Raw genomic sequence first — 14,621 nt, 5'->3', positions numbered from 1 at the left:
GTTTACCTAGTCCTTCAAGCCAAATAACAAGGTAATCTATAAAATCGATAGGTCACAAAATCAATTTTCTCATTAGATTCCTGATAATATTATGAGAGAACAAATACAAAATTCCATTCATCATTTTTCAACATTGGAATGACAGTAAAGTGAATTATGTAAAGAATATACAAAGGAATATTATACAATTTAACTGGATTTTGCATTCGCGTTTTTCCCCCTTTGTAAGAAACTTAAGTATATTATCTTTTTCTTTCTTACGTTGATCAAAGCAGGTTTGTCTTAGCATAACAAAAGTTTGAACACAAGAAGAATTCCTTGTCTTTTTCGTGCAGAAGTAGAATTCATGTGAGGTCAACTGTGTGAAAACGATAATAGCGTCATTGTGAGAGAGACGGTATGCACTGTAAAACAAACACAAAAACAAACAACCATAGATCTGGCAAAGTCAGTTAAGGTAGGGTATTTAAGTAACTTTTATCTCAGCCTTGGCCTAAATAGATGACTTCAAATTGATGTTAATCTATTTAAATGTCATCCATTACAGTCTAGCCTCCTCAGTTAAGAGTGATAATGTGATTACTAATAGATAGCATTTGAAGTATAGAAGCAAAGATAAAAAGGCGGACGGACAGACGGACGTATTGTTATTCATTGACATAGATTTCGGACAACGTAGACGAGCGGTTTAAAACATTTCGTAATTGGTGTATCATCCCATCGCCTAGTAAAAGTTTACTAAAACATGCAACTCTATTTTGTCTTAAGATTCACATATTTTTTTTTCTTTTAATTTCCATGCTAAGTATCGAAGTGTCATATCTTAAATGAGCAAAGTATCAGACTCAGTCCATTTCTTTTGAGGAAAAAATGCTGAAAATTAAAGATAGCAATTATATGTCTATCTTTCCAAAACGTCCAGGTATTATTTCCATTTTAGAGTTTATTCTTTCAGTCACCTCGGCTCCTTGTGAATGATTCTAGTAGTAAATATTGAATGTAATGAAAGGAAAAATATTGTGCATTTGTGACTGGGATTAGGTATTGATGGCACAGACACCTACATGTATACCCCGATGGAGCAACGCTCTGCTTTGCACGATAATTATCTTTGCAACAATTTCATCGATTTGCTTGATTTGCTTTGTTATGTGGGAGATTGCTTGGTTAAATCGCAGTTTTGTTTTGTTTTCGTCTTATTTTATTTTTGCCTCAGCTAATGCATCATTTATCGCTAGCTTCGAGCTCTTTTATAATAACGACATGGTGTCATGTTGAGATGCGCTATGTTTTCAGCTATTTGACACTGCAATAATTGGTACCACTATCAGCGTGCATAGTTTATTGGATGTGTTAATTTTGTAAAGGAATTTCTAGTCTGATTCCATACAAACAACATCGAATTACCCAAACTGACACCATGTCATTAACGCAGGCATGCAACTGGCTTTGTTATGCACGAGGTGATTATTGAAATTGTTATGAGCGCCATTTTGAATATCTATTGAACGCTTCATATGTTTGTGTGTATTTTTCTTAAAGCCATTAGATGACGATATTTAGAAGCGTCAGAATGACTGCAGCCAATAGTATGAACGTCGCTGTTTTGTATCATTCGTGCATTGTTCTTTTTTTCTCGTGTTAACGCTATCATTTTATTTCATTTTTCAACGCGATGATAATCTGATAAATAATATTTGAAATTTGTCAACAATATGAAATAATATTGGAACGGCGATATGGTTCGATCATAGAGATTTCTTGTCGTGCCACTCTACCTGTTAGGGAGTGTAACCGAAAGTAGTTACCGTCAGCGTTTGTTTGAATAATAATTTTGCTAATGATTGTTTTCTATCATTATGAGCACAACGGGATCATGTTACCATGTCAGAAAAAAAAAATAGGGCGACAAAGGACCCACTTGGATAAAGTCAACCATTATGTTTGACAAGTGACAAGCATAACTAACGTTAGATCGAAGTATGATTACGTAATTTTCGGTTTCTTTTCCACCATGCCCTTCTCCAACCTTGTGTAGGAGATAGCGGAGTTGTGCGAGCAAGCTTTCGTCACGACTCTCCCCATCACACAACTAAACAACCACCGCTCGAATAGCAGTCGGCATTCCATAGCGCACGACGAGATCTCGCTCGCATCGAGTCGCGACACCAACAGACCCACGAACTTGTGATGGCACGCCGTGAACCTCCTTCTTCCATCCTCGGAAAGATTTGAGTTTTTCTTTTTATATAAACGAAACATAGATACTCTTATTACGGAAAAAAGACTAGCAGAACCAAAGGATCGTCTGTTAAGTGTGTTTATGTATCCATTCGTCTTCAAAATGGACATGTTTCATCGTGTATTCCAAATGGAGCTATCACGTGTAAGTAGGCCTTTCCCCCGATGCCAGTGACTGAGACGTTCTGTGTGGAACGGAATTATGGGACTCGCGATAATAGCAACGTACTTCAAAGCTGTCCAAGTGTAGTACTGTAAAGAACTTTGTTGATGTGTTGTGTCTCCTTGATACTAGCTCAAACACGAGTTCCATTGTCTAAGCATTTCTTCTGTAAATACTCCGTGGAAATTCGTATAGGTGAGCGGGCTTCAGCGAAGCGTAGTCTTGGTCTCCGGCCGTCGTTTCGTCATCATGACTCCACTCCTCAAACATTCGTGTGACTTTAACTTTGGGGTCTGTATGCAGATAGGATAGAAATTGTCTTACATGTTCGGCTGCAACTGACTGTACATTCGAGAGATTGGGATTGTCAATGTGTTCGGTTTTATGCGTATTGTAAGTTTTAAGTTGCAGTTCAAATGATTATACTGACTTGGACTGGACTGATCAATTTCATTTCAAGAACACTGCAATGACACATTGCACAAACGTGTATGACATACTGCAATAAAACTGATCATTATTGTACGCATCTAAACAGAGAACTGTGAGATAGTGCTCGGAGCTATGTGCAAACATACACTGAATTTGCTTATTTGTCTAAAAAGTACTACAAAATGGAGCGTAGATGAGCGAAGATGTGCATTAGAAAGATATTGAGATGGAATTACTAATATTCAAATCCTTGTTTCTGTTTTTTTTCCCCCGATAACCCGAACGACGTACTGCGTATACACGTTTGTGAATACAGCACAAGAAATATCGGTCGACTTTGTGGAAAAAGTCGCAACATTTTATCCCAATTACTTCCAATCATACTCATTAGTGCTCAATCTTCTCTTAAACAGCAATCTTACGTATAATACAGCAAGCGTTTACAGTGTGATATGCTTTTTATTGCCAGTGATAAATGATGAAATATTGCAGGTAGGCCTAAGTGATATTTATCAAATTTGCTATTGAAAATGAGAATTGTAACTTATCATATCAAAGATTATGGTGACTGACACAAAGACAAAATGATCTATTAATCCGACTGCAGAAAATATCGTCCAGCTTTCCTAATGCCAACTGTGTCAAATTTATGTAGCAACTCATATTATCAAACATTTATTCCAACCAAGATCCGTGCTTTGATTCAATATTATTAGTTACCGCACATATACACCTTATTTCGATTCCCTGTGTCTTGCTTTAGGATAAGTATACAACTATAAAGTCTTCAGTGAGATTCGATATGCGTCAGTTGTGACTATTGTACGCAATACTGTACTTGGAAAGCTTAGGCAAAGAAAGATTACCTCATGATAAAATGACCTGGTGTTCGTTGTCAAGCGAAATTGGTTAAGCTAACATATTTTACTCTCAGTTGAATTGACAAACTCTCAGTGTTTTTCAAGTAGCACGATCTATGCTAAGATTAGTGTTTTTTTATGAGCATATTGATGTTTATCATAGATATGACACATATTATATTTATACACACAGTCACAGATGGCTTAAAAAATAAAATTTTGCATTTTCCTTTCTTGAAACGCTTTTGCTATGAGCCCAGCAAGTATATTCTACTGAGCTATTTTGAGGTATCGCGGACTGAATGTTGGATGTATATAGATTTGTTACAATAGTCTTTCTTGTAAAATACCACTAAATGTTTGTTGTACATGCTCTGATGTAACTCATTGTCAAAGTAAACCAATCTTGTACTTGTAGATTTCCTTGAAATACAGAGCTATTTATGGCAGGTTGGTGTCAAGTAGGGGCCGCTATAGAATGTTGTATGCAGACCGCATCAAATCAGAAAGTATTTTTCAAAGATGAATGTGAGTGTGAACGACGCAATAGCGGTAGATTTCCGTAATTATCTTAGTGTGATGAGTATGTACTAAGAGATAGAGATGGTTTACTAGTCATGACTCATGAATATGCAAATATCGTATGAATGATGTTTACGTTTTGCGCCTTCGGTTTGAAGACTACTGGTATACAAAAACCATTTTCTGATCATTCTGTAGCTTTAATCATGCGGTAATACTGATTGTTGGTTTATAAAAGCATTCTGGACATTTCATCGAATGTTTATCGAATTCACTACTTTATTTTATTTCATTTCCTAAATGTTGTGAACTGTGTTTTTTTTTTCTGTTTTTAAGATGTGAAAGCGAAGACATTGTATTAACTAATCAGTGCGGATTGTTATAAAATGTCACTTCTCTATATTGATTATTTGATTTGAAAATGAGTAAATATCCATTCCGTATAACCTTCTTCCGATACAAGAAAGCGGATTTTATCAACCTACCTAGCCACAGATACTATAACAATGTGATCTTAACATGGTGCGCTAATAAACATTCATATCATCATTATAATAGCCGAAATTAATAGAGCAGTAGATGGTCAGATATCCCTTCTGAAATATACATAACTTCTTTGTTTTAAAGAAAGAAAGAAAAAATTCTTCTTTGCCCGCAGGTTGTATGTGTGTATGTGTAATACAGTTTCTCTCTAGCTTCTCACACAAACTCTTTCTGAAGCTCTGATGTTTTAATGAACCATGTCTTTTTGAGGCCAATATATTCAGTAACCCGTCCATGATCGTGCGTTTCCATTTGCGCGGGCAGTTTTACATTTCCCAAAATGCACAGCGATCCCTCGTGTAAATCGAGTGGTTGCTAAATACCACACGAGGTTGTGTGACTCCGACCAGGAGCCATCGCACAGATACTATGATTACTGGCGTTCACGTGTCAGTTTCGCCCGAATCTATATGCGGAGATTTATATGGGCAAACATGACAAGTCCAAACTATTGGATGAGTCGCAATTCTCTGTGGCGTACAGCTACTGAATGAACCAGCCAATATCGTAATCCACGAAGCTATCCTCTACTTCTTTTTGGTAGCGTTGCGGGATTTTTTTTCTTCTAATTTCCCTTTCCCCTCTCCCACGGTGCACTATTCTTAAATGCCAAGAACTTCGTCAACCATACTTTGACATTTCTCTCAAGCTAAATGGAAATGTTTCTCATCCCTGAGGCAAAATAATGTGCCAAGTAAGAGATATGTTATAAGCTGGTTCAAACCGCCATGTCCTTATGAATACACTGGTCACGGTCGCGTCCGTTGGTGACTTTTATTTTTATCCGTCAAGGAAGTCCTTTCTCTTGTCATACAGAACACATGGCTACATCTCAGAAGAGGTATAGATGAGTGCGCATGGAGATACCTAAATTATGTGAGCCTTTTCGGGCAACATACGTTTGCTGACAAGCTAATGAAGAGTAATGCTATGTCGCAATTATGGTGTCGCACAAAGATAACAGAAATATATTGCATGTATAATGATGATAATGATGATGATTTAATAATAATGATGGTAATTTAATGATAATGACAATATAAGTGACGTACCAATAACGATATTTGAAACTAGTATCATGATATTGTTAACATGAAATATGATAATTTCACTACGTTTTTTCCAAGTTGTTTCGCTGGATTCAATGCAGTAAAAAATTACCATCCCTCAATAGTGCAACCAATTGCGTAAAACATATAAAGTAAATGAATATACTTTCTCTTCTAGGTTATGATAACATTACCTCGGCACTGTCAATCCTTTGCAGGATAGCGGGCGGGGTTTCATGGATCCCCTTTCTTCACCTTCAGAGGTCTGCGGGACCTGAAAGATGTGAGGCTGCATGCTGTTTTTCATAAGATACCCAAAAGACATTCGTATAGATAATGTGGCACAACAATAACGTACATTGATTCATTTGAAAAAATTTCTTGCTGAAATAACAGTTTAACCAAGGGAAGAAGAAATCGTGTCCCTTGATATTAAGGATGACGGACAAATATAATGACGAAGAAATGTTCTTTAACAATAGATCATTGCACATTTCCTAGTTTTGCGAGAGTAAGACGATAACGTAGAGCAATGTGCCGTTGAGGTTAACATCTGTAAGATTTATACATGTTTATATAAACACTTAAAGCGATTGCTGAATTAAATACAATATAATTGCTGCATATATTACTCCTGGTACCGTGGACGGAGTCGTGCGTAATAATACTGTGAGCAAGATGAAGATATTTTGCCTATTTTCTAAGGTGTTTTAACGCGGAAATCATTATGTCATGTTCGTAAAACAGTACAATTATGGATGCGTTTAGCCTAATTTCGGTTTGAAGTAGACAAAAATAGAGTTTACATTCTTGGTTACAAAATGACACATGATTAAATTATTCTAAAAAAAAAAAAGACCCCGAGTTTGCCTTATTTCTTCATTGTTGTGACTTAACATACAAGATTCTGTAATGAAAGTGTATACAAACTCGTCTTGGCACACACATTCGATACCACGAGATGTTGTTCTATAAGCCAGGTATACACATATACGGATTCCACAATCGTGTGAGATTTTGATCGGACCGTTAGTTCCGTAGCTTTTCATAACTGATTAAAGGACATCATCACGATGACCTTGAAAAAAAAATCAATGCATAGCACTCGCTTACGTTAATCTCCACTGGATGAAAAATACACTTATGAAATACTACTGCTCAATCACGATACAGCTTATAAAGTAAGTCCGAACAAGTCTTATAATATCGTATATGTCTATCAAAATCAAACATGGATGTCCTGCCTGAAGAAAGCCTCTTACAGACCTCTTTTCACTCCCACAAAAGAATTCATCTCCACAAAAGAATTTGTAGTGCAACCAGTAAGGCAGGTACAGAAATAAAAAATGACAATCAGATCAGCATTTGAAAATGAGAACGGAGTAAACCCTTAATTTCGTTGCAACCATCTCGATTTCTTGGACTTCTTTTAGTTGCCGTGAGAGAGAAAAGTGTCACTCGCACACAAAAGTATGACTTACCAGGAACTTGACATGAATGCTATGTTTACCTGACAAAGAGGCCTATTTCCCTACATAAAAAAGTACGTACACTTCCATGACAAAATAAGAACGAGGACTGCTGCCTTTAACCCGTAGCGTACCAAGAAGAGAATGCATCCCGTTTTGTGCAGTGCACTAGAAATACTCCATGGGGTCTACCGCCCTAGTCGACAGTTAGGACGTGAGCCGTGTTGAATTTCAAGTTTGATGAATACAGTACACAAAGGGTTAATGCGCCAGGAAGCTGTCTTGGGGTGTCGGAACAAATGATAGGATACCTGATATTGAGAGTGGTACGGTGAAAATGTTGCGATATAATGCTGGGTCTTTTGCTGTGCCGTGATGACTTCGTTGACACTGAAGAATGGATCCCGTCGAAATCGTGAGTTCATGAATAGCGGATACTATCCTTCATCCTTGCTAAAATAGGAATGGATTTTCTTTTCTTTGCGAGTGAAAATGGAGGGAGAAAAACAACGAAAAAGTTGATAGTGAACGTTACGTTTTCTACATGAATAAGGTATTGAGCTACCTGATGGGTTGTCATATTTGGTTACATGTAACTCATATTTGAAATTGATGTCAGTTCTTAGAAGCGTTTGGGCAACGCTCAGGTTTCACACCGAACATCACAGAAAAAAAAAATAAGCAAGATAGTAAGTATAAAGTTCGAAGCCTGCTCACTTGAATTACATTTCATATACAAAAATATGATAACGACAATAGCATAAACAAGCTAAAAATGCAAACATTTATTATGTCGAGATAATTGTTTTGAGAGAAATATGAATGATGGACGCATAATTAACTAAAGGTCATCCAAACATGCTTCGTCATAATAACAATACAGATACTGGAGCTAATCAAGAACATGACACACAAATTGGATTTCACTCCAAATTATTATATACAGCTCAATCTATCCACAATCAAATTGTGATAATGACGCAAATAAAGTAATTCATCTTTCATCTACGTCACGTTATTTACAATTCCAGACCCTCGGAGTTTGTGTATATTTTGAAGCAATGGTGATATAAATCAGATATCCACTGCTGGACGATATCGCGGGCGATGACTGGACGAGTCAATCCAAAGCTCTCCCGACGACACTCTCCATCTCACCCACATTTCCTTCATTCCACCCCATTCCCTCCATCCCATCCCATCACATTCCCTCAGCCTCATTTCCATTCCCTCAACCCACCGGCATTCCCTTCACCACCCCCATTTTAATTCCCCTCACCCCACCCCATTCCCTCCATCCCACTCCACTGAATTCCTCCACCACACTCCTATTTCCCTTAAAACTGCCCCCATTCTCTCCACCTAACATATTCCCTCTACCCCACCCCATTCCATCCTTTCAACCCCCATCCCCTCCACTCCGTCCCTTCCCTCCACTCCGCCCCGTTCCCTCCTCCCCACCCCCATTCCCTCCTCTCAACCCCTATATTCCCTCCACCCCATTCCTTTCTCCTCATCCCCACGCCTGTGCATACCCCTTGCCTATACCACCACTCCCTCTACCCCACTCCCTCTACCCCACTCCCATTCCCTCCACCCTACCCTATTCCCTCCCCTCAATCTCAATCCCTCCATAAAGCACCCCACTCCCATTTCTCCCACAAAAGCTCCCAATTCATCCGCCTCACTCCCATTCCCTCCACCCCACCCCCATTCCACTCCGCCCCACCCCACTTCCCTCCGTTTCACTCCATTCCCTCCACCCCACCCCCATTCTAACCCTTACATCCTCCTTTCTCACTTTGATATCATCTCACGGGTAATATCCTAGTGTTTAGGTACAGAGACAGTTGTTTATTTGGCCGAGTCGAAAGAGTGGCATAGCCATCAATTATTTCTCTTATAGCAATTCTCCATGATTAAGCTCCGAAGCGTCCTAGCTCGACCCAAAACAATCTCGTGGGAAGCGTCACGCAACATATTTCACGCCACAAAAAGCGACAACTTTATGGTGAGAAGCTAATCTAAAAAGCGATATAGACATTCAATGACAAATGAATGGGAGGAATGTTATCTCAGTGTCTTCGAAGGCGAAGAAAAAGGAAAGAAAACAAAACAAAATCTGTTTTGGCAAATACGCTGACCTCTAACGGTATTTTTCTTCTCAGGCTTAGCCTAATGGTCATCCCTATCATGACTAAATGATGTTATTATGGGGGATATAATCTGCGATCACTAAGTATGCATTCTTCTTTTCGCTTAGTATATAATACTGTTCATCGTACGATATCCTTAAATACTTCTCCTTGATCAAACATTGATTGCATAAAACCCACTTCTAAATATTCATAGGCGAAGACAACCTCAGGAAATGAGAATATGATGAACAAAAAGATTAAGATCCGTTGAAAGACGAGGTACTGGGCGACAGTTTATGACGTATATTAACAAATTTGCTGAAAATCCTCCTTCCCTCCAATCCTCCAACAAGTCTTCACCACTCTCATGTGTACGCGCACACTCCCACCCACGTTACGCACACCGCTCATTACGCGCATGAGATATTATAGGAAGTGCGATTGATTACTACAGTATGACTGGCGGTTTTAACGACGAAACTTGTTGGAAAAAAATGACTATGTTTATACGCTGTATTATGAATAAAATCTATTCGGTATCTTTAATTGGGCAAAATAGGCATATTCTTATCCCGGTCTGTTGCCCCAATGTATACGGTATATGGGATTTAGTGGACAATGTCGAAACATAAAGGCAACGACGGGAATCTACGACTACCAAAATCTCTTTGAAGACTACCCATACTTCGTGATATCTTCCTTCGCCAGGTTTGTGCTTACATCATATTTGAATAGATTTTGGTCGTCATTTTTTGTGTTGTTGATTGAACAGCTTAAAAATTCATGTGTGACGTCTTTTCTTTCTGGAGAGACTAGTTGAAAAGGAGAGAAGCTGCACATTAATATCTACAGGGCGGTTCCCCCGTCGAGATACCCCTGCTAAAACGAACACATACCTGGGACATGTTTGTACTGCAACAGAGCTGATGTCGAAACAGTATCGCAGACCACAGTCAACTACAGCATGATTTCGCTCTGACCAAATCTGCGGAAAGTGGCTAACCGCCAGAGGGATGGATAAACTCAAAAAAACTGGGACCAACACTTCTCAATAATGAAATATAAAGAGAAAAAGAGATAAATACAGTGGGTCAAGAAGATACAACTCAAACTCGTTTCACGAAGAAAACCCGGTCCCCGATTAGGCCCTGATGTTGGTAAATGATGTAATGAGAGAGAACGCAAAGCGGAAAGGCTAAGGGAGGTTTCAGGAGCAAGGTCACGGTCACACACACACACACACACACACACACACACACACATCCATCATCATCATCATCATCATCATCATCATCATCATCATCATCATCAATCATCAATCTCCCAGTCAAATATTCTGAAATTTAAACTTTTTTGGATCTCACTCATTTTGCTATGAAGTAGCATGTGGCACAGTTATCATAACATTCCAAGTGAATACCGAAAGACGCATGTCTTTCTTTTGCTCTTGACCTTTTCTTCATGAGATCATTTTGTGGCTGTGATTATCTTCCTTCATCTTGTTTATTGTTATAAGTCCCGATACAAGACCCATATTTCATATAATTATGAGAGTAAGGAAACAACTGCCTCTGATGCATTACCTCGCTTCAAAATACCCGTGCATAATCCTCGTAAACAATTAACCGTAATGTCTTTGGAACGCACATGACATATTTATTTTCATTAAGTCCGGGAAATATTCAAACGGGAATCCGGGATTAGGGTCATTATCTGTAAATCGTATCAAATTCCCGTGAGGCGGTGCCGACAGGTCGAGATCGCTCTCATAATGCAGCTCTTCGTCTTGCGACATACTTGAACTAATTTGATCTGCCGTTGAGCGACGCGTCTGACGTAGGCCCCCGTACACGCAAGAAAGCGAAAAGTGGAGGGGGAGGGATCAGCAATAAGGGCGCCCTCCTTCGGTTATTTTTGTTTTTGTTTTAAAGAATATTTTATTCTTCATCAATGGGAAACATAACATACAAACAAATTTATACAAAATTCTCTGGACCAATTTCATAATCCTTTACATCAATAAATACAAAATTTATACCAAAACTTTACATCAGTTTAATATGTTTTGATACACTCTGATACATTTTTTTCACAATCCATTATATACAATCCATATATAGACGTCTCTTCTTTTCTAGTTTTACACTACTAATCCCTCATTCTCTTAACAATTTTATTCTTTCATTACATTGTAAATTCTATTAACTAAATCACTTACCCAAAAATAATTTCTTTTCAGCTTTCATTCAATCCAACCTAAAATATCAATATCCATTGATTGAAGTTTATTGTTAAAAAAACAAAACAAAACAACCCCCTCCCTCGCAACCCCCCCCCCCGACCACTCTATACCCCCGTCCATTCTCCCTCTTACTACCCCCCCCCCATTCCCCCTCCCCTTCCAAAACCCCCATCACAACAAAACCTCAAAGGCAACTGAAACCTGTGTGTCCTGACTTACATTATAAAAATAACACATATTACAATACGAGTGCGTGGAAAAGGCATTTCCTGGTGGATGTTCTGCACTGAGAATCGAGTATGGCCAATCAGTATTGGACAGACACGCATTTTATAACAATTGCCATTTTTATTGTTTCAGCCAAGTTTGACCTTTGAATGGAGAGTAAAGCTTCTCGGTTTTCGCGAACCTCGTAATGTTTGCAAAAAATGGTTTGCAATAATGACGTTCTATATTACCACTGCAACGTGCCGAACTGACTCTTGAAGAGAAAGTGTGTTTCTTTTCGCATCAGGAATGAATAATCTTCGGATGAATGTTATATTTGATATGAAATATTGTGTTCTAGGCTTAAGTTATTGTAGATCAGATAGAACTTAATGCATATGAAGATGTTTGCGAAGCGCCAAGCAAAATTTAATTTCATTCATTATGTTTCACTTTGCTTTCCGACAAAATTATAAGTGAGAAAAAAATTGTCAAATAGACATAATGACACAGAAAACAGTACATTAACAATGCAATCAAGGAAAATACTGTGAACTGAATTACAGCCAATGTTGTGCCGTATATGTCAAATATCGAGTCAAAGTTATTGGACATGGGGGGGATTCCTAAAAAGCAGGGCTTGTAGTTTGCTGTCTGCTAAAAAAAAAAAAAAGTAATCGCAAAACTAACAGCAAAACTAGGCCACACAAAAAACAACAACACACCAACAAACAAACAAACAAACAAACACAAGGCAGATCTCTTGTAAAAGGAAGAAATAAATGAGCGTGGGAGGCACAACAGGAAGATAATGAAGTGGACAGGGAAAGGGGCAAAGGAAGGGAAGATGCATGAACTTACCAAGGTATAGAGAGTGGATTGTATTAAAAGACGATGTAACAGGAAAAAAAAATGTCCGATGTATCAAACAGAAAAGATAGAGGATGAGGTGACCAGACCTATCACAGGTAAAAATGTCAGAATGCTAAAATGCAAGAGGTAAATACATCACTGGTCGTCATTCAAAGGAAGTGTATAATAACCAACGTGGTATTTATTAAATTTATTGCATCTAAATGTTTCTTATAACTTTCATTCGGGGCACTGTCCTTTATTACGTACGTGTTTGTTACGCACAGGTGTCATAATGTATATCATAAGATTAATACCTCAGACATTATTTTTACTCACGCATTTCTATCTCTGACATAGATTATGCATCAGCGACTTTTGCCTCGAACATTTCTTTCGCTGCCTCGTTTAAGATTTGGTGGACGCTTTTTCCAACATGGCTTAAAGTCATCGAAATTAACGATAATTGCAAATATCGAGACAGCTAATGCTCACAAATGGTGGTTTCCTAATTGTTTGCCGGCAGCGGCTTATAGAGAGATAGGATGTATCTCTGCATGTAACAAGTCCCTATACAGGTGTGTCCTGATGTTCAGCGTCCTTGATCATCTTGATTGTACCCCAATGGGGCGATGTTAAACGACATCCATACGGTCTGTTTCTATCAGTTCCTTTGACTGATAACTCCGTGGATGGCTTCAGGCAACTTGCGATCTCCTTAAGATGTGAAATCCGAAACGCTAAAGTCAATGTATAGCATAACAGCCACATCTCTTTATTCTATGACTCATTTATGCGTGCTATCTATCGGTGAATAAAAGATAAGCACGTGAACATCAAGGGAAGCTCACCTCGGGCCATCCCACTATCTACAATGATGCATCCATATAACATGCACTTCCTTTCTGCTCAGTGTATGACACATCAAAAAATTTGTCGTCGGCTACAGCCCCTCATGCCAGTAGAAAGTGCATCTTTATGGGATAGTGCTCATAAAGACTTTAGTAATGTAGCAAACAATATCTATCCAAAATCAAGCTCAGAACTGTTTTGCGTTAAATCTATGATATTTCCATAAAACAAAAAGAAATATTTTGGATTAGGAAATAAGATCATCAACATGATCTTTAAGTCTGCTCCTTGAGGACGAAATACTGCACTATATACCGCCTATCCCTTTCCTTTCCGCCTAGTCGTGCGCTCGTGTAGACACGCGCGTGAAGGGCATGCGGTTGACAGCCGCCGCCGCCGGCGAGAACATAACGAGCACGCAATGCATCAAATGCCGCCGATCGTCTCGCCGGACCCTCGTTTTGGCCTTGAGTTCGTTCAACCTCGAAATACTGCACGCTCCTGTGGCCTAGGTTTCCACTAATCTCATTGTGAAGTAAGAGATTTATTGTTATCTGACCCCCCCCCCAAAAAAAAAAAAAAGAAAAAAAAAGAGAAGTATGTGACAGGTGCCTAAATACGGTGCTATTCATTGATGATTCGGAGGAAAATAAGATTGACGCTAAATAATACGCAGGTTCGCAATGGATTTGAGCGAGTACCAAAACAATCCTGCAAAAACAAACAAACAAACAAACAAACAAAAACAACACCTATTTAGTGACATTCTTTTCAAACACTAGCTTCTATATTGAACGTATAAATGTAGATCTGATACAGCACTGCAACAAACCAAGTACGTACAGTTGCAACGACGCTTGAACATAATCGTTGTCATTCCATTCAGGGTTGATCTTCATCAGAATACAGATGAAGTTTTGAATTTGATTTTCTTGAAAACGTTTAACTTTTACGTGATAACTATACTTTGATGCCCTTTGTTGGGGAAAGTAAAACTGTGTTTCAAAAGTTGCGTCGCTTCTTTTCCGCCCATAAGCCGTGGCACCAATAT

General features: G+C 38.6%; 1 protein-coding gene across 2 annotated transcripts in view; it reads left to right on the top strand.

Moving 5' to 3' along the window:
- The window catches only part of LOC140227589 (P2X purinoceptor 4-like), a 164,952-nt gene extending 160,166 nt beyond the window's left edge, over positions 1 to 4,786 (top strand). For both annotated transcript variants that reach the window (XM_072308008.1, XM_072308006.1), the window contains exon 10: positions 2,039 to 4,786. In XM_072308008.1, coding sequence (XP_072164109.1) covers positions 2,039 to 2,191 — 153 coding nt within the window. In that variant the 3' untranslated portion in view covers positions 2,192 to 4,786. The remainder of the gene's footprint in view (positions 1 to 2,038) is intronic.
- The last annotated feature ends 9,835 nt before the right edge of the window (positions 4,787 to 14,621 follow it).

The sequence above is a fragment of the Diadema setosum genome, chromosome 4, assembly GCF_964275005.1.
Source record: "Diadema setosum chromosome 4, eeDiaSeto1, whole genome shotgun sequence".
Taxonomy (NCBI): Eukaryota; Metazoa; Echinodermata; class Echinoidea; order Diadematoida; family Diadematidae; genus Diadema; species Diadema setosum.
The sequence above is the reverse complement of the archived record's forward strand: the minus strand, read 5'-3'. Positions and strand labels throughout refer to the sequence as shown.